The 21257-nt window shown below is 33.2% G+C and overlaps 2 protein-coding genes across 13 annotated transcripts; one reads left to right on the top strand and one right to left on the bottom strand.

The window, feature by feature from the left end:
• Positions 1 to 151: 151 nt before the first annotated feature.
• LOC123715053 (zinc finger protein 429-like) lies at positions 152 to 21182 on the top strand. Of its 12 annotated transcripts, none has more exons than XM_045669851.1 (15): positions 152 to 269; positions 553 to 630; positions 845 to 1064; positions 1569 to 1652; positions 7293 to 7416; positions 7667 to 7793; positions 8620 to 8775; positions 9346 to 9506; positions 9871 to 10012; positions 10653 to 10753; positions 14616 to 14704; positions 15826 to 15939; positions 16093 to 16251; positions 19611 to 19720; positions 19971 to 21029. In XM_045669851.1, the coding sequence occupies exons 2-15, from the start codon at positions 568 to 570 to the stop codon at positions 21027 to 21029; spliced, it is 2709 nt and encodes a 902-aa protein (XP_045525807.1). In that variant the 5' UTR covers positions 152 to 269; positions 553 to 567. The 12 variants fall into 12 exon arrangements, with proteins under 12 accessions (XP_045525807.1, XP_045525814.1, XP_045525815.1 ...); XM_045669858.1 differs by lacking the exon at positions 19971 to 21029 and adding an exon at positions 18260 to 18294 and having other exon boundaries at positions 19611 to 19650; XM_045669853.1 differs by lacking the exon at positions 152 to 269 and adding an exon at positions 362 to 405.
• Positions 1650 to 5796, bottom strand: LOC123715055. Its single transcript, XM_045669870.1, has 5 exons — positions 5733 to 5796; positions 4335 to 4434; positions 3345 to 3870; positions 2547 to 2728; positions 1650 to 2087 (listed from the first exon to the last, which is right to left on the bottom strand). The coding sequence occupies exons 1-5, from the start codon at positions 5776 to 5778 to the stop codon at positions 1994 to 1996; spliced, it is 948 nt and encodes a 315-aa protein (XP_045525826.1). The 5' UTR covers positions 5779 to 5796; the 3' UTR covers positions 1650 to 1993.
• Positions 21183 to 21257: the final 75 nt, after the last annotated feature.

The following is a 21257-nucleotide window of genomic DNA, read 5'->3' as shown; positions in this document are numbered from 1 at the left end:
TCGAAGCGGCATGCATGCCGTAGTCACTGACAGACATCAATATTTGACATTTTCTCAGACTGTCAAATTACCTATCGAGTTCGAATAGACCGACCAAAATTAGTCTAGTCTGTGCTTAATGCTAAACAGCTTTAATGTAAACTATTTATACTTTAAACTTATTCAAAATATTAATTATTTGCAACATATTATACCCTTTCCATTCATTATTCATTTTAAATAAATTAAATAATTTTTGGCTCTGACAAATTCCATATATTTAAGCTACGGTAAATTATATTTTTTAAGAACTTTCAACATATTTTAAGAATATATCCTACATTTTGTTAATAAAATAAGCAAGCAATATATAAAACCAACAATGTTTGACGTTCTTTTCAAATTATTATTTTTTACTTTAATTAGGTAAATATTGCAATTAATGCTATGCGTATACAGTATTTTTAATAGTGCCCGTGATTCATTACAAAAAAATAATTGCTGTCGGATCCCCATTGACAACCAGGGAAATGTCTATTTATTATTGCTTTACCATAGTTTTTTCTGTTCCAGACATGATATTAAAAAATGCCTAAAGTGAAAAAGAAATCTGCAAAATCAGGGACTCATAAGTGCCCAAAATGTGAAAAGGTATGCTAGAACTAGACAAGTTATTTTAATAAGTTTTTAAATTGCGGTCAACTTAAATAAAATTAAGATTTGGATTGGTTTGTGTAGTAGGTAAAAAAAATTAAGATATATGAGCAGCATTTAGTAGTTTTATATAAATATTTTTGGACAATAACACATTAGCATTTCAAGATAAATAATGTACTAATTATTATAGATATGAAATTGATTACAGAAATTTTCGGATAGTTCAGGTCTAAATCATCATCTTGAATTACATGTAGAGGATCGTCTTCATGTATGTACTGTATGCAATGCTACATTTAAAACAAAGAGGTACTTAAGCAGGCACAGAAAGGGTGTTCATAGTGAACCTGAAGAACATGAATGCAAGGATTGTGGCAAAAAGTTTCATTTTAAGAGTTCACTTAATCAGCATAGGCTGGTGCACACTGGTAAGTATTTTTTCCATGTTATTCATTAGAATTTCAATATCTCTGGGGTATGTAAATTAAGATATCTGTTTCAAAAAATTCAGTAAGATATTGCTTATATATATATACTCAAATAAGCATATTTTTATCCTAATCCTAAACATACAAGCTATATTACATATATTTTATCTTTCAATGTTTATAAACGTATAGAATTTATTTAATAAATCTGAGGGACTAATATTGTAATGTACTGCTTCTTCTCGTGGAATAGTTAGTATGACACTATGATACTTAATGCAACTTCCACATAACCTTAATAATATAAAACTAAGAGATCAGTATAGAAAACAACTTATGTCAAAAATACAGTATATTTTGCAATTTAATTATTTGAAATTAAAAATAATCTCAATTTTACAATTATTTAAACCTACATTTTAGATTTATTATTAGATACATTATCGCATTTAATTTCGTTGTGTAAAATTTTCTTGTGTAACTAACTAATCAATATGGTTTTAGATGAAAGGCCTTACAAGTGCAAGTGGTGCAATAAAGGCTTTAACTCCACATACAGCCTGTCTAGTCATATCCTAATACATAAGAGTAAGTATATATATTTTTTATTATTTACAAGAGACAGTGTGTAAGAATACAACAATCAATCAACATTTGTCTGTCTGCTTGTGACTACACCTACGTACATAGTACATTCAGTTTATTTTATTAGGATGTGGTACCAAGTGGGGTTAAAGGCCTTAGATAAAATATATAAAAAAATGCATTTTGCTTTAAAAGGAATCTGTTACAAATTTGTAATGTGTTGTCATTAAAGTCTATGTTAATTTTGTATAGTGGCTTGAATTGAACCAGTCAAGCAGCACAACAGTTGCTAAGCCGACACGTCGAGCATTTTTCTTAATTTTTAGGGCAAAATATACAGCTTATTATAAAATATTAATTCTATCTAAATATTCTAAGAGTGACCGGTCATGTAGACACTTGGCTGGCTCCACACACTGCCCCGATTGTTCCACGTATCTGAGAAAATAGTTTAATCTGTAATGTCTTATACTTCTTAAAGGTCAGTGCGCGAATTTTCCCAATTTACGTTAACATATATAGTTACTTATATAAAATTCATCTTCGAGACGACCCATACCATGCTATGTCTCTGCGGATGGTTTCTATCTGAATCGAAGAGAATATCACTTGTTTCCGTTATTTAACTTAACAGCTAATGTATAAGAAGGATGGTGTACTGGTCCTCCAATCTGAAGGGAGAGTCGAAAGAGGTCAAGAAATTGAATATACCTTTAGCGGTCAGCGTCATCTTTGTAGCCGTAGGCTGTACGTTACGTTAAATGGGAATGGAAGTGCACGTCATTGTAATTTCCGTATAGTAAAAAGAGTGCGTCTGAGATTATTCAGTAAAATAATGAACACAAGGAACTCAATATATTTGTTGCTTATCTTTTGGCTTAGTATTCGAAAACTTACCCTTGTTTACAAAAGCATCCCGGTACACTGATAGTCATACAGTTATGTGGCCGTAAAGTTATGACGTAATTGTTAACGTTGTTTTTTATATGCACAGTTTTTCTTAGGTATTTTAAAAGTTTTCCCACATCGTAAAAGCGTTTTTGTGCATTTGAGCTGAAGAATAATTTATTGAGGATTACCTAGAAAATAAATTATGTATTTACTGTATAACTTACAAGTAACCTTAGACTTTAATAAAAAAGTGAAAACTCGAAGAAATTGTTTAAATAAAAAATGGTTGATAAAGGACGCTACACCCACATTATGCTATGAGACAGACATATTTCTGCGTCTATAATCTACTATTGAGCAGTGTTGGCCTAGTGGCTTCGGCGTCTCTCATCCCTGAAATCGATCCTCGGTTGTGCACCAATGGACTTTCTGTCTACTTAACATGTCGCTAAACATCGTGACGAAACCGGCTAGTCTTAGACCCAAAAAGTCGACGGTTTGTGTCTGACACAGGATGCTGATCACCTACTTGCCTATTAGATTAACAATTGATCATGAAACAGATACAGAAAGCTGTTTTATTTATTTTTAATCTAATTACTATTTATTATTAAAGTTTCTATTTGAAAGTTAAGTAACTTCAACATTCATTTATAAACAGATAAAAATACTAAAATATTGCATATTGTTGATGATACTCGCTACTCATTTAAATAACTTCTTATAAACGCGTTTTTTCTACATTATTTAGATATCATGACGTTACGCAACCTTCGCCCATAAAGTGCTTAGTTAAAATCATACCCCTGTCATCTCCTGAGTGAATTTGAACGACGAAGATACATATTTGTTTAAAACATTTGTCATAATGTTAACAAAGGTATTGTCTAAATGAAATCGTCTCGAAACACTGGAATTATTGTACTCGGCTTTCAAAGCTGTCATATTCCTGTCCGCCATTTCGAGTAAAGACGCCATCTTGTCTACAAAATTTCTAATTTCGTCAACTTTGTAATAATCGTTGGAATTATGTTGTAATCCTTTATTATTTATATAATTTTCTTTAATATGCTTTTTTAATTGCTTTGATTTGTCAATTTTATCTATATCAAAGTGTTTGTTATAATAAATTCCCCTTTTCAGTTCATCACTTTTATAAGATTTTTTATTGTATCCATTCTGTTTACGAAATTTAAATTTGTGCGAATTGGATTTATCGTTTTTTGTTTGTTTACTCCTCGCTATATTGTAAACAACATCATTAATATCACTCATCGGCTCTATACTCAAATCTTGGAATATTGTTTTCTTGTAATCCATTATTTTAAGCCTGCAATAAAATATCAATTATATCGAGTTCTATAACAATGCCACTATATGTTCATTTATCATATATTTTTTGATTGTCTATACGTTATAAAAATAAAGGAATAGTATTTTAAAATGTATAACTATAATTTATATATAAATATTAGCACAATAATTATTTTAAAAAAAGAATTAAAGAATGAAACGTCGGAAAAAAAAATTAAAATTGTGTAAATAATTATAAGTTTATAATAATAATACATAGCTTCAATTCGTTTAAAAAGTGTTTTCTTAATGTGTAAAAGGTATCTTGTCTTAGCTCCAGTATGACTTATCTATGTTTAAGTCTCTTAAAATGTTGAGCAGTATTCCCCGAGTGGCTTAAGAGTGCGACTCTTGACCCTGGGGATGTCCGTTCGAATCACGACTGTGCACTGTCTAAAAGCCCAAACCCCTATATGTGACTCCACTGGATTATTAATATACCTCTTTATAGCGTTCACGACAGTTGCACATAACACAGGACAAGCGTAACCGAACGGAGTCCATGGTGAGGCGTAGCTGTCCTCGCAAAACACTCTTGCTTCTAAAAGTCAAAGGCAAAATCACTTATTCATATAAATAACACAATGTAGTGTACAGTGAACGTCAAAAACAGAAATGTATATAAAATTCTTCTAATTTTACAATTACTGCCAGTTCTCAAATCAAAGGCATAGAACGGAAGAGAAGAACTGGCAATAAACTCTCCGCCACTCTTTTTAATCGTCAAGTTTTTTGTTTTACACAACGTTTGTAAGGAGCTGCAACGATTACACCATGTTCCACATGATATCTTAAGTAAATAATAAAATTAATAAAAAACAAAGATTGGTCCTCTATCAGCAGGATGTAAGGTGAAATGGGAGCACGCACTGACATTCTCATGGGAACAACACGCAAATAAATAGTCGAAATAACTAACAAATTGAAAGACAATGACGATGTTTTGGCTACTTCAATGATTTTATGTGAGTTTTCCTTTTATCAAACTTTAGTGTTAACGAACACGAATGTAAAAAAATAAATAATATCTCTCCCTAAAATTCTCATGAAAAAACATTGACTTGGTTAAGCTATCGCGGAATACGGTTAGAAGGAGTATAAGAATATCCATAGCGCTAAATCACCTGCATCATGACTACACCTTCATGTACATAACCTCACTTTCACACCATCACACAACCCAACCGAATCGGTGTTCATTCTAAGACATCGGTCTTAGAATGTCTTAGAACACCGGGAAAATCTAAGTAATAACCAATTCCTTCATATAAAATAACAGTATTATAGAATACGTGGCTGAATACAAGTCAGCAATATCTATGACCGATACAGAAATAACAAAAGCATGTAAAAGCTTTTGGGCGCTTAAAGAAGTCATGAAAAATAAGAAAAAAAGCATGGCAATTAGAAGAAAGCTCTTCAACGCTTGTATAAAACCTCTAAGATTGATGGAACGATGTAAGAAGAAAAACTTAGGAAACAGATGTTACAATAAAAATAAATGTATGTGGAAATAGGTGGGGCACATGGTAAGAGGAACAAAAAAGTACTAAACTGGTGCCCAGAGTACAGCAACTGAAAAGAAAGAAGACAACTAAGAAGGTGGATGGAGAGTGGCACAGTGCGTAGAAGAGTATCGGGAAAAGTATCTGATTCAAAATAACTTTTAAATAATCGATGCTATTGGGTAGAGTAGTTGGCCCAAGATTAAAAGTGTAGGGGTTCAGCAATAATTTTCAATCAACCAATGTCTTCTTTGAACACATTTCTGACTTCTGGCTTTGTATCTATTTCTCTATATACATACAGGGTATTTCACTAGAAATATAAAATACACACCACAAAAAAATGAACTTAAAATGTATATTACGACAATTATAGCCATTGTTCATATGTTACTGGCTTAATTGCTGTAAAAATGTTATATGAAAAATGCTTTGTCTGTTTGTGTCAATTTTAAATACGTTTTCAGATATATATTGAATAATAATGAATTAAATTTGATATATTTATCGCAGTGCTGAACAACCCAGGAAAATATGCATTTAAATTACTACTTTTATTACTACTAATTGCTACTCTTAACATACTGCCTGCATTGACAGGGCGCGGACAAGGCTCAGTTTCCCGTCTAGAGCCAGTGTTGGTGGCGCAGTGGGGTTTTAGTGTGTGCACCCTTCGCCCCAAGCAATGGACTGCGGCTCTTTTTAAGTATCTTGTACAACTAAATACGATTAAAAAGAGTGGCGGAGACTTTCTTGCCAGTTCTCATCGTTCTAGGGCTATCATTTGGGAATTGACAGTAAATGTAATTAGGTCTAAAGAAGTTTATTCTAATTAATATTAATAAACCGTTTATTTGCAAAGAAAGTTGCACATTTAGATTGAAAGAACCAGCCATATAAAGATAGACATGCAAGTGTCATCGTTAATAAGAACAGTTAAGTTATTTATAATTGTAAATACTCCCGCAGACTATAAAAGTACCTTGCCTTTAAAAATCTAAAAGCGTAAAATCTTAAATATACGACACCACCGTCATAAACTGTCACTGCATCAATGTCCATCTAGAAAACTTACCATTTGCAGTTGTAAAGACTCGCTCCGAAATACTTATATGTTTGTGACCATTTTCTGACTGTTCCGATTTACGATAGATGTATATGATAAGTGTTATGGCTACGTTTGTAGTGATTAAAGAGTATTTTGATTCAATCAAAATATTTTTACTGTGGTTATTTAGTTATTTTGATTATAAAAGGAGGCAAAGGAAAGCAGTGTATGTTACATATAGTATATTAAATAAATTAGCCGTAACGTAAACATGCTATTAAGTCTTTTTACTTTCATAAAATGCAATTGATTTGATCGATACGTCAATTTCGTCATCGATAAGGCTGGGTCGCCCAGTTGTAATTTATCATAAACGAACGACCCTGTGGTGTGGAAATTCAATTAATGCTTATTTTACTAAAGGAAACGATCATATAAAAATAAATATCGCATATATTCGTAGTACTACATTATCAGGATGATATTAAGTCAATGGCATGATTAACATTGGTAGACGGCCTGCGAAGGAGTGAAAATCTTCTCCAATATCTTCTACTTGTATCTCATTCTCACCGCCAGTTTTCAATCCATCCCCGCTATCGTTTTTATTATATCTTCCTTGGTTACTGCTGGGCGTTCTCCCTTTTTTACCGTCCATAATATCTAAGACCTAAAAATCTATGAAGACTAATAGTGGGTAGATGTTTAAGTTAAAATCAGAATTTTTACATAATATTGTAGGTAGTTTCAAAATTTGAGGTTAAATCAATTAGGTGGTATATTATTCTTTAGCTAAGTTTATTATTTTTGGGTTTTTTTATTAGTTTAAAACTTTTGAATTCACAGATTCAAAACCATTCAAGTGCAGCTTTTGTGATTATGCGTGTCGTGACAGCTCAACATTGAGAAAACATGAGCATAGACATATAGGCCAAGTAACTACTTATAACTGCAAGATATGTGAGAAAAAGTTAGTATAATTTATTTGATTTTTAAAAAATAGAAAAAAGCAATAGCTCAAAAGTAATTAAGATCGAGACAACTATATTTAAGGATCAATGCTGCTGAAGTTACATAGGATATTACGATAAAAAGAAAAAATGCGTAACAAACCTAAACTGTATATTCTACTTTGCAGATTGAAAAATATACGGGCTGTTATTATCTTTTATATAGAACGAGACATATACGCAAAGACTCATTTTTATAATTTGTTTCAGATACAGCCAAAAACGACTATTAGAATTTCACGTGGCCAAAGAACACTTAAATATTGACGTGAACGTATTACCTTGCGATAAATGCGGAAAGATGTTTAGGGATAAACCTTCGCTGAAGGTGCATGTTGTGAGTGGTTTTGATAGTTTTATAGCATTGGGCTTGGTGGCATTTCGTGCCCATAGAGTATAGAGTAATGAAATATAACCTCACCTGTTTCTGAACGCACCTTGATTCTTATCTTGTATATTTCTGTCGACAATAGTGACCAAGTGTGACCCGGAAGCATAGATTACAGATTCACTTTCATTTTTGACCACTGTACACAGCTTTCATAGGATTATTTAGAAAATTGGAGTATTTTAGAACAAATTTGATTACCATAATAAGTATATGGTTACATGCACAGTTTTAATAAATTTGAAAGAGGAACAATTCTTCATAAATAATTAACTTTCGCTTTTACAATTAGTATTTAAAACCATAGTAATTAGTCTAGTCTAGACTAGTCTGGGTGTATAAAAGAACTTAGTAAAGATAAATCGTGATAAATGAAAGATTGTTGAACGAAATTATTACAAGACGATTAAGCATGCAAGCAAGTTGCTTTTAAAATAAAAAAGATAAAACCTCAGACCCAAAGAGTCTACGGCGCGAGTCTGGCTCGGGAGCCTGATCACCTACTTGCCTATTAGATTGACAAATGACTGTAAAACAGATTCATAAATTTAAGCCCAGACCTAAAAAGGTTGTGGCGTTATTGATTAATTTTAACCTAAAACCTATAAATGAGTTTATCTGTATTATAATTATTCTTTGGTTTCATGAATAATGTGATCCGAAGCAAACATCGTTCGCTGTATCTCTTGTGTTCTCGGGACATGTTAATATAAATATTTTCACACTAGTCCAGGGATTGGGACCTTTCTCTCTTTTTAGTACATAATTTTTGCAGCAAAAAATTCACAAACGTCTCTACGCCGTGAAATGTCCCGTGTGCGGTGTTACAAAAAGTTGCAAACAACATATGGAAGGCCACCTGAGATCACACCTCGACGAACGACCGTTTTGTTGTACTTTTGAAGGCTGTGCGAAGGCTTTTAAGGACGCGGTGAGTTAAAGTGATATTCAATTATATATGACAGGACATGTCCATGGACTGTGTATTTAAATTTTTAAGTAATCTTTGTCCGGAGTGTCTGTATAGTATATGTGTATGCACTAGATAACCAAATATATGAGAGTCAACCCTACAGATAAACCCTAATAAATAAATCGTATCGTACAACAGACGGAGCCCTACGGCTAGGATAAAGGATTATCTTAAAGCTATCTTCTTTCGCCTTCTTCGACTTCGCCACTTTGAGAGGAAGCGAGAAATGAATAAGACAGAGCAATATTCAAATCTCATTGATTGTTATAAAACAACATCTTAAATACCACTTACACCTATTCACATATTCATAAAAGTATAAGGAGTATCACGCACCTTCAGCCATTAAAATTCGGAACAGCCATGTGAGCCGTGCCAGGTTCAATTGAAATCTGAACATGTAACACAAAATGTATTTTTTCTAGCAACTTTTTAACTTTACTTAGGTCGTCTTGAGGCTTGCTAGGAAATAGTTACATCTTATATATTAGAATTATAATTATAAGCATTTATGTTCTGCATTTTCAGAGGGCACTGAATCTCCACGAATTCCTCCACTATCCGGAGCGCTATTTGAAATGTAAAATTTGTGATAAACGCTTCTCGCGTCGGTCTAGGTTGGACAGTCATAAAAAGCAGCATTACCTCGTTAAGCAGAAATATGTTGTGTGTGATTATTGTAATGTCAGGTGAGTTTACGATAATCTAGGTTTCTAGTTAAAGGAGGATTTTGAACGGTAATATTGTTATTTGTTAACTTGGACGTGTACACGTTTTTAATTTTTGTTAATTTGTGCTTATCATATTGTAATGTATTTTAGTATAGCTTGTATTATATACTGTAGATGTAGGATTATGTATGATGTGGTGAACTCTGATAAATAAATTAACATCTGATGTCATACAAAAGGTTCTTTGTCTGCAGCTCCTAAACGTATGGACAGATTATGAAACGGTTTATTTACTAGTTGACGTGGTCCAGATGGTTCTAAGCTTATTTAAAATGTCATATCAGGAGTAGACTTCTCTTTAAAGCGACCAATATTTTTTCAGATTTTACTCAAAGAATTACCTCATAAATCACATAGCCAAAAAACACTTATATAAAAATAAGTACATATGCGATACATGCAACAAGGAGTTTTGTACAAAACCAAGTCTCATTGGACATATTATTGCACATAATTCAGAAACGGTAAATTCTGTTTTAAGAGAATTATTTTAAATAATAGATGTACAGTACTGCCCCCACTACCGCGTTGTACCGCTCTTAAAAAACCTAGAACACGAATTTAATAGAGTTATTTATTTTAATTGTATAACAACAGAATTGAAGGTGCAAAGTAATGCAAAATAATTATGGACTTGACTAGTCATTATAAATCTCCGCGTTAGTACTTTTACATAAAATAAATATAATTATGTATCTGTTTCATGATCGTTTGTTAATCGAATAGGCAAGTAGGTGGATCAGCCTTCTGTGCCTGATGCATGTTGACTTTTTGGGTATAAGACAAGCCGGTTTCCTCACGATATTTTTCTTTACCGTTCGAGCTAATGTTAAATGCGCACATAGAAAGAAAGTCTATTAATGCACAGCCAGTGATCGAACCTACGACCTCAGGGATGAGAGTCGCACGCTGAAGCCACTAGGCCAACACTGCTCTTTTTTACTTTTACATAGAATATGTAAACACATGAAAAGTAACCAATAGCGCTACAACCTGTACCACCAACGTGTCTGTAACTGTTACGTGATTTCTCGGTGATCGTCCTCCTATGTCTGACATACACTGATATTTATTAATATCTAATCTTTTGAAATCCATTTTTAGGACAAGCAGTGCAAACTGTGCAAGAAGTCATTCAAGAAACACATCTATCTTAAAAGTCATTATTGGAATACACATTGCATTAAATATAAGATGACGAGAAAGTGAGTACAAATTACCTTACGAGGGATGACATGGATCTGGGGCTCGGGGAGATCTTTAAATGACCCACTAAATGGAACGAATCGATGCAGTCGGACAAACAAAATGTTCCCTATATCTTTTTTTCCTTTCTTAGCCTGCACGGTTTGTGCGTCAGCCATGCAAAAAAGTTAGGAAGTGCGTTATTAGATTTATTTTATTGGATTGTAAATTGGATCGGAATTTGGAAAAGGATCAGATAAATTAGGTATATAATAAGTACATAAATGTTTATAATTTTATATTGTTATGAAAAATGAAACTGGCTATAATTCTATATACATCAATAATAATAATAATAAATAATAAAATATGTTTATTCATTTTAAGTTCAATTTCATTACAATGTGTAAGATTTGGGAACCCTTTTAAGTAAAAAATATACCTGTGTCAGGGTTTCCAGCTCTTTCATAACAAACTTAGTTATACATTTCTTAAAATATTTAATTTATATATAATTTAGTTACATCTTCTATTAACTTTTTTTTTTGTTATTGATTTTTAACTGTTATCAACACACTGGAGTGCATAAGTGAGTGTGTGAGTGAGTGAGTGAGTGAGTGAGTCAGTGAGTGAATGAATAAAGTCTGTACTACATACTAGGCCTCAGAAGAAGCTCCAACTCTTCGTAGGGTATGTTCATGAGCCAGTCCTTTAGTCGTATTTTTAGATTGTAGACGGTAAGCGGGTAGATGTTAAGCAGCCTATTTAATTTATTATAGATGTAGTCTGCTTGCATATTGCGTCTCGCAAAGTCAGTCCTAACGGTCTGACCGACGACGACATCCCTATTTCTTTTTAAGAACAGCCTACTATCAAATGGTAGCGCTCTGTGTGATTTTAAAATTAGACTCAGGACATACAGCTTCCTAACGGAAAGTAATTGGCTGAGATGATAAAGCTCTTCCGATGGGAATCTGCATGGCCGGAACAGCATGACCTTTAATAGAGCCCTATGTCCCCGTTCCAATTCCAAAAATTTTGTTTTATTGGCCGTTCCCCATATGTTTATGCAATATGTCAGTACGGACTGAACAAGTGCTATGTAAATTCTTTTAAGTATTATATCCGATGTAATGTGTCGCAAAATTTTAAAAATATATGTTAGTTTCCTTAATCTACCAGTCATGGACTCTATATGGGGATACCATGATAGTCGCTCGTCTATATGAATGCCCAAATATTTGATAGAGCTAACTTTTGCTATTGGAAGACACGGACAGTTACTGTCTCTTTGCATATCGCAGTGATGTATTTTAATTTTAAAATCATTAGGTGGTTGAGTTCGATCAGAAATTCTGAAACATACATAGTTAGTTTTCTCTTTATTGAGAGACAAAAGGTTAAAATCAAGCCACTTAGCAATAGTTGTCAGTCCAACTTCCGCTGATATTTTTACCTCTGCCCAGTTAAGCCCTGTGAAAAGTACAGCCGTATCATCCGCATAGGAAAATATTTGCCCGTGATCAAGTTTTAGATTGCTTAATGCATTAATATATATTAAAAATAATGTTGGACCTAATATGCTTCCTTGCGGAACCCCATGGGTGATTTCCAATTCATCACTTACGTAATCTCCTACTTTCACTCTCTGTGTTCGCCTTGAAAGGTAATCACAAAATAGCTTTAAGGGTGTATTTCTAATGCCTATATGCTCCATTTTATGTAAAAGTGAGGAGATACAGACTGTATCGAAGGCCTTTCTTAAATCTAGAAATGCACCAAGGCATTTCTTTCCCTTATCTAGGTTTGATACTATTAGAGACGTTAATTGAGATATGGCATCTTCAGTTGATTTTCCTTGCCTGAATCCATATTGTGCGCTGGATAGAATATTAAATTTATTAAGGTAGTTTAGTAATCTAAGATTTAGTAGTTTTTGTAAGACCTTAGAGATGGCTGGAAGAATGGAAATTGGCCTGTATTTAAGTACCGGTACAATAATAGCTTGCTTAAGTTTTGTCGGAAATATCCCTTTTTGAAAACATAGGTTGACCAGATGACATAAACAAGGTACTAAAAGACCTCTAGCGAGTTTTAGAAATCGTGTGGGAATATTATCCCACCCCGGTGCGCTATCTGATTTTAAGTTTTTGATTATGTGATCAACCTCTAGATGGTCGGTACTAAATAGAACAAACGAATGCAAGCTGGATATAGGGGCTAGTGCTGATGTGGAGGAGTGTGACGAGCTTTGTTGAATTTCCTGAGCCAGTAAAGGGCCAAGATTTGTGAAATAATTATTAACTTCATTTACAGACTCTGTAGGCGTAGCCTTAAGATTTAATAGTTCGTCATTATTATCTTTTGTTTGACTCATATATGTAATCTTTTTAATATTTTTCCACAACTGTTTTGGGTCATTAACTGAATTATTTAATTGTGTTCTTTCATATTTTCGTTTTAGTTTTTTTATTAAGTTATTACAAAAATTTCTATACCTTTTATAAGTAATTGATAGAACTTCGTCGTATTCATTATTTTTTAAACGCTTTTGCATTTTATTTCTGTTTCTTATGCACCGCAAGATACCGGCAGTTATCCACGGCTTTAATATCTGATGTTTTTTAGATACCTTCGTGATTATTGTATTTTCTTCTAAGGATTTTTTAATCTTATTTATTAATTTATCAACGACTTCATTTGGATCCTCGCAAAGTAAGAGATTATTCAGATTTTTATGAGATAATGTTATTACCGCTTTATCAAAATCTGTATAGGTTTTAAGTTTTTTAACCTCTACTGCGTTATGCATTTTTAATTTCTGTAAGCTTAAAAAAACCATGAGATGATCTGTAATTGATGTATTCAATACAGCTACTTTTGCCTGAAATTTTTTATTTTGTTGTTTTATCATAACATGGTCAAGACAGTTATTATTTCTAGTTGGGAAGAGATGTCCCGGCATAAAGCCATATATTGATAGCATACTAAGATAGTTTAGTCTGTTATTTAGGTAACTGTTGTCGACATTGTAAATTAGATTTATATTTATATCACCGGTGATGACTATATTTTTCTTGTTCTTTACATGATCCAAGTGTAGACGAAGTGATTCAAGAAATGATTCTGAGTTCGGAATAGAAGGAGAACGATAAATTCCTAAGATTAAATGATTAAGTACCTCGATTTGTATACAAGATGCATTTTCTAAGATTATTTCACGTACTTTGGGTTTAAGATTATTCCTGATATAAGCCACTACGCCATCATTCTGATCAATGTTTATATTAGATGGAGATTGAAGTAGGAAAAGGAATTTAATGGACAAAAGCGAGGTAATAAAAGCGGAACGGTCATGTTGGCAAAGAATATATGATTAAAATTCCCAACGTTATTGCCTCAGTGACACATCGTTAGGTAAAAGGTTAAACCTTTACAAATGCAAGGGATTGCATGCATGGCCCAGCCTCCTACGAATAAGGGTCGAAGTGATAGCTTTACCATGCGTCAGATTTCAAATCCCTATACCTTTCTCCCTATATCTAGGTTTTTAAGGCCGCCATCGCACTTGCAATGTGAGTGTCTATGGGCGGCGGGGCGGTGTCATTTAACATCACTTGCCCAGTTGTATAAAATAAGCCTATTAGTTAAACAGTAACGTAAGCTACCTCAAGAATAATTAAGAGCGAGTGAACGTTTCAGATAAACAATTGCACTCAAATAGGTTTTATATCAAAAAAATGATCAATAAACAGATTGAAGTATTCCTAATTAGCTTTTAAAATGTTTGGCCCAAACCTCGTTTAATCTCACTAATGTACATTTTTTTAAATCATTATACCTTAAGTGTGTACACTCAGTTTATTTATATATTTATTTCAGAAATGTGAAAATAAAGAGGACTTCAATGGATCAAGAAATAAAAACGGAAGCTGCTGAGAAATTTGTGATTAAGTCGGAACCCATGAGTGGTATGTATTTCATAAAGTATTCATTGTTTATTTATTTTTTGTGTATGTAATGTAACTCTTTTTGTTTTTCTCCTAAATATATAAGTTTAATATACATACTGTGTATGTCGGATATAATGTAGTATAAAGAATCTTAGCGCCGATTTGAAACTTTAAATATTTCTTTAAAAAACCAAATTGTATTTGTAATTGCAGTTAATTATAAAGCTTTAAGCAGTTTTTATTTTCGGAATATTACACCGTCAAGATGTCTTCCATCGCAGTGCAGACTAGGACAACTGTTATGGCTCTCACTTCTGTCGTTAATTTAGTCTTCATTTGCTCCAAATTCGTAAGATATAATCACTTTTGCTTTGAGATGACCCCATAAAAGCGTCAACTTGGGTTAAATCGGAAGGAATCGGCTTTATTGTGTCCATGGAGCTCCTAGCCGTGTGGACTGTGGCCCCATCTCACTGAAACCTACACTTGACTTGTCGATATACTGCTCGCTCGTGCACACCATACAGTAACTTTGGGGCTGTGTAATGCTTTCTGATGATTTGTTTTGGATTGCTTGATGACCAGCATCGGTCTGAAAAATCACTAACATCCTCCAACAGTAAGTTTTTTGTTGGTTCAGTCTTCCGATTGGATTTTTAAGACAATTTGGATCTTATAATCTCTCTGATCGTCGTGGATGTTTCGCGCCCGCAGCGGCGACGCGGTCGATGGTACGTGTCTTGTTCACGGGCGCATTGAATGATTCAGTAAACAACCTGTCGCTCTGATCTTTTCTACCCACGATTTAATTTAATAAATGCTAGGGACGTCAATTAAACGGCGGATTTCAAAGCGATTACAAATTTGCGTTCTGCTTCACTAAACGAAAACTCATTACAAAAGTGCGCCTCTACTGCGTACGCGCTGTACGACAGCGATTAAAAAATTCGCCCTCATCACCTACAGAACGCCCCGCCGCCATCCCGCTAACACTGTAGCACTAAAGTTGGCGCTGTGACTCCCTTTGTAACCTTAGTCTTTGTAGATTAGATGGTAGACTGATCAACTTACAAATTGCTTTAGCGATACGAATGTTAAGGCGGTATTATTCTGCTGTTTTTTTAATATAAATTATTTAGATACAGACGAAGAGACGGAATACTCGAAGTCAGTTTTGGCTGAAGATTTAAAGGCTTCCGGCAACCAAATGAACATCTTCTACGACATACAGACACTGGACAGGAATAAAATACGTAATTATTATTTCTGCATTAAAAAAATCCTCTATTCATAAAATTATGAACGTCAAAATATATATGAAATGCTTCTAATTTTACATATACTGTACATCTGTAGCGTTATTTTGATGAAACAATTCATATCTAAAATTTAATCAAAAATTACAGCCAAAATCAATGATCCGCGGATAAATAAAAAGCTAAAAGAGACTGTTAAGACAAAGATCAAACGGTTATTGCAAAAAGCGCAGAGTTTGAAGGAGAGGTGTGATCTAGAGAGAGCGAGAAGGAGATATAACAAGCGAATGGAGAATTTTTTAAAGAAGGGTAAGTTTTTTTATATATAGCAACTAGCTGACTAGGCAAACGTTGTTTTGCCATGTGAATAATTTCTAGAGAATTTCTAGTGTAGAAAAAAATTACTAACTTATTGGAAGTGTATAAGGCTGTGGAATATGACTGAAATTAGCCTGTGGACGATGAGGGAATGTTGTTTAAAAATAACAAAACATTAATTGTTTTAATTTATTAAAAGTAATAATAATTTATATAATTAATTAATTACATAATATGCTCTTAATGCTGCAGCGTGAACAATATTTTTTGTTAGCCCGTCTTTAGCTAATACAAACAAACTTGATGGTTTACCCACTCGAGAGCATGCAACGTATAATTGTATCTAAGCCACAAACAGACATTGTTTGGCCTTGGGATTTATTAATAGTCAATGCCAATCTAATTGAAAATTGAATACGCTTAAATTGAATTGGCACATCTGTGGGTATAATAGGTATTCGTGGTATCAATATATTTTCACCTCGAAGCTTCGATAACGATTTTCATTAATTTTTTAATGACTAATGACGTATCGTTATATAGCCATGGCCATGGGTTCAAATTACGAAGCAAAATAATTGGAGTTATGTAAGCTTCAATTGTAAGTTATGTGGTGGCATGCCTGGCATTTTGTTTGAGCCCATGTGAAATAGCGGGTTATTTGTGAATACGTACGTGCAAAGGCACCAAAATCATCCGCACGATTACACAATTCAAAAAATTCAGTGAGTGTAGTTTTTGGTGGATTTATACCACGATCAATCGCTGTCTCGTTCGTGAAATATACACGCTGACCGTTTTCAAGATGAACGGCTAACTGAACAACTGCTGGATCCCGTTTATGAATTGGAAAACCGAAGATACGCCAAACAGCTTCATTGGAGCTGATGTACCGACCTATTTGGTAGAGCGTTATTTCATTGGTTTTAATTACTGGAGGAGCATTCACATTGGTATTTTCCACTCTAAACACCGCCATGCCCCTGCCTTATGGACATAATTGCAAATGTATTTGATGCTCTTCACAGAACTGCAGAACTCAGCATTAATATGAGCATTGTACATCGACATTTGTGATTCTATCGTTAGTGAAATCTTTAGGGATTTTTTTTGTACATTTTCCATCTGACATGCAAGGCGATGAACGATTAAAAGTACCGCATGGGCCATGAATCATGTTTGCTGTAACACTATCAAACAGCAATTGATCAGTAAACGGATCGGGAATTTCTGCAGAAATTATATTATCTATTTCTTCAGGACGGATATTGTCGATTAACCAAACCAAAATGTGGGCATGAGGTAATCCTCGCTTTTGCCACTCAACCGAATACAGCCAGCAACGTGTGGGACCGAATACATGTGATTTAGTAATAAAATGTATTAATGACTTCAGCTTTTGTCTAAATACACGTGCTGTAATGTCATGACGATGTATTGCATTTTGCCCAGGCAACAGCAAAGATGTAATCTGTGGCCATTTTGGATTACATGTGAACGTGATAAATAAACACGGTCGCCCATATTTGCGCACGTAATACTCTTGCATATGACGTGGACTACCTACGTACGATGATGGTAGAATGACAGAGTTACCAATTTCGGCGGCTTTGGCGTTGTTGACAATAGCGTCTCGCAAGTGAATGTACTCTTAACACGTAGCTTGAGTTGATTATATCGTAAGTATCGTAGTCGTTCGCCTTCTATCTTCGCGTACATGTCGACCATGAATTGTTGACAAAGCTCTCGAAATCGTAGAATGACGTTATTCAGCCCGCGTCTAATCATCAATCTATACGCATAATAATCCTTCGAGCTAACGTTCTTGTTTGTTTCGGCTCCTGTAATAATATATTCATAAATTTTAATTTAAGTTAATTGCGTTTAATAATTTAATTGTTTTGTTAAAAGTGTAATGATCAAATTCATAATAAATGAAGTACCTGATACGGGATCTTGTTGTTAAATATTTATGCTATATCCGTCTTGTCCCTTCCAGAAGATTAGCGGATATTGGAGAGCGTCATATGAACGGTGTGTATCAGCAATGAACTGAAGATTATTATTTCTCCTACGGTTCTCCTAACTTGTTCTTCGGTTCTTTGGGCTCTTCTATTTCGAATGCTTCTAGATTTATTTGTATCACGGCTCAAATTGGCCCCTTTGCGTTTTGTTGGCATTGTTCACTGTACAATGCAAAACACACATGAATAGAACTGATTGAATTATTTAATTATTATATTAATCATTTATTTTATCTTTGATTACATTAAATATACATGTAAAAATTAGATAGTTTCACGAAAGCGAAAAATTTTATGTTTCTTAATTATATCGAAAATACATATTGTTAGAAATAATGAAAAAAAATCTGTCGAAGTTAGAGCTCTTATAAGTAAACACAAAAAAACATCCTAATTGTAATAAAAATCTAACTTTCACCGAATTCGTTTTTCAACATTCCCAACAATATTCGTTATAAATTAGAAATAATATTTTTTGATTTTATAATAAACGTAAAAAATAATTTATACTTACAACTCAATAGCCGTTGTTTGCGGGAACTCGTGACACTGGTTGAGTATTTTAGAGGTTATGTAAGTCACTTAATTAACTGAGCGTGCGATTTACATTCAAAATTAATATTTTTATTAGTTATTAATAATTAATTATATTCTATAATATTAGTTATTAATAAATAAATAATAAAGTTACTCGAGAATATATTTGATATGAAAGTTACACACACATACTTAAAATGTTTAACTACTAAGCTTGAAGCATAAACACTAATAATAGCCGAAAACTGTAGAGGTAACATCCCTACTCCGTGCTGTTTACATGGTGAGAAGTGACACCGGTATACATATGGAGGGGATAACTTACCAAGTGATAATAATTGATGTTATCGAGCGGGATAGAAAATGATAAAATTATGAAAATGACTATTAAAAAGCAAGGGTTGGCGATAAAAAAAGTGCAAATTTAGAGTGGTATGTATTTTTGATGCCACATAATATAAAAAATTAAATTTAAATTTTATCAAAAATATTTTAAAAAAATAACATTTTTGGAGTGAACAGCCCTTATCACTTAGAGGTTAGAAAAATAGATAGTAGCCGATTCTCTGGCTTACTGAATATGCATAAAAAAATTAATGAGAATCGGTCAAGCCGTTTCGGAGGAGTATGGGAACGAACATTGTGACACGAGAATTTTATATTATAAATCGATGAGGCAATTTTAGTTTGTTAGATAAATAGGACTTCTCTTATATGGCCACATAGAAGTCGTCTGTGTAATAAGGACATTTACAGCATATTACATCTTAAATTTGTTACCGATTTTAGAAGATCCACAGACTGAATTAACAAAGACCGAAGTCGGAAAAATTTCTTGTGAAAGAGATGAAAATGGAAAATTAAAATTCAACGCTCATCAGTGCTATGTTTGTTTTACTGTAAGTATTTTAAAATTAGGATTTTATAAATTTGATACATATTAATCAAATTTTGACACATATATTTTTACTTTTGGTCCCGTCCTACACAAATCAAGTATTATCCAGAAACTCTTGCTTAATTTTATTTATAAGAATATATAATTAAGGCACCTTTAGCGATTTGTATTAAAACCAATCTGGCCTCTGTGACTTCCGCTGACAACTATATTATATTCAAATAATAATATGTTTTATGATATTATTGCAGCTATATAAAACCAAAGAAGAGCTGTTAGATCATTGCCAGCAACATTTTGACTTGTGCCACACTAAAATGTTACGGAAGTGCCCTCTGTGTGACCACGTGTCGAGCATGACACTCGGCCGACATCTACTAAGAAAACACAAAATTAAAACCAAACTTTACACTGGCAACATTAAAAATGATGGGTCTCAATTTTATTATGACTTGAATGGTAAAAAAATTGATAAACTAGAAGTGATACCGAGTGTGAAATTATTGAACAGACAGGCTTATATCGATTTAGACAGGACAAATCGCGAGAAAAGAGATAAAGTTATCGCAAAAACAAAATTGGTTAAAAAAGGTACAGAGTGGATTGTGGAAAAGGAGAAATTGAATATTAAAAACTTTAAAATACCGAAGCTATCCGAAATAAATTCGTCGATGAATTTTGGTGAGGATCATTGCGCGCGTATGAAATCTTTAAGTGTTGCTACAAAACAAAATGGCGGCAAAATGTTATATCCCTGCGACCGATGTGAAAAAATTTGTCAGACCTTAAGCGCGTTAAAGCTACATTATCGACGACACGATCCAAATGCCAAGCCATTTAAGCCTAAAGTGTGGAAGCATAAATTAAAAAATAACTATAAAAAACCGAATAACAGTAATAGTGATATAGTCTGTGACAAGACAAAGAGATATGTCAAACCTAAACCGATAACAACCAAGCATAGATGCGATCCAGAACTAATAAAATTTTATGAAAGCAATATAACGGGTGACAATATAGAGTTCTGGCAGTTTCTTAAAATATACAATCGACTGACTAGAGAAAATATTAAAGATTTTTCGGATTTAGAACATAGAACTGATTTCGGAATCCAGCCAGTTTCAGATGTGCCGAGTGGAACTAATAACAATAATAGGAGCTGTAATTACAAAATAACTAAAGATGTTGGTAAAAAGAAAATGATACCACAATTAAAAGTCTTACGACATATCTTAATAAGCAGGAGCGAGTATAAGAAAAGAAATGAAATTAAAGCAAGATTAAGACAAAAACTTGTTGTGGAAGTATAATAAGCTTATAATATGCAAGACATTAATATATGTTTTTTTAAATTTATTTTAAGTTTTTGAGTCTATAGTAAATTGTTATAATTATTGCATAATAACTACTAATTTAATTTTTAGTTTAACCACAACCAAGAGGCTTTATTTAGTGGAATCTAGAAGTAAGTAAGACAGTATCATAGAAAAATCAAGTTGAAGTGATATAATCATTGTTATATTCATAAATATATCTTA

Source organism: Pieris brassicae, chromosome 10 (genome assembly GCF_905147105.1).
Source record: "Pieris brassicae chromosome 10, ilPieBrab1.1, whole genome shotgun sequence".
In the NCBI taxonomy this organism is placed as follows: Eukaryota; Metazoa; Arthropoda; class Insecta; order Lepidoptera; family Pieridae; genus Pieris; species Pieris brassicae.
This window is presented reverse-complemented; position numbering and strand designations above follow the sequence as displayed.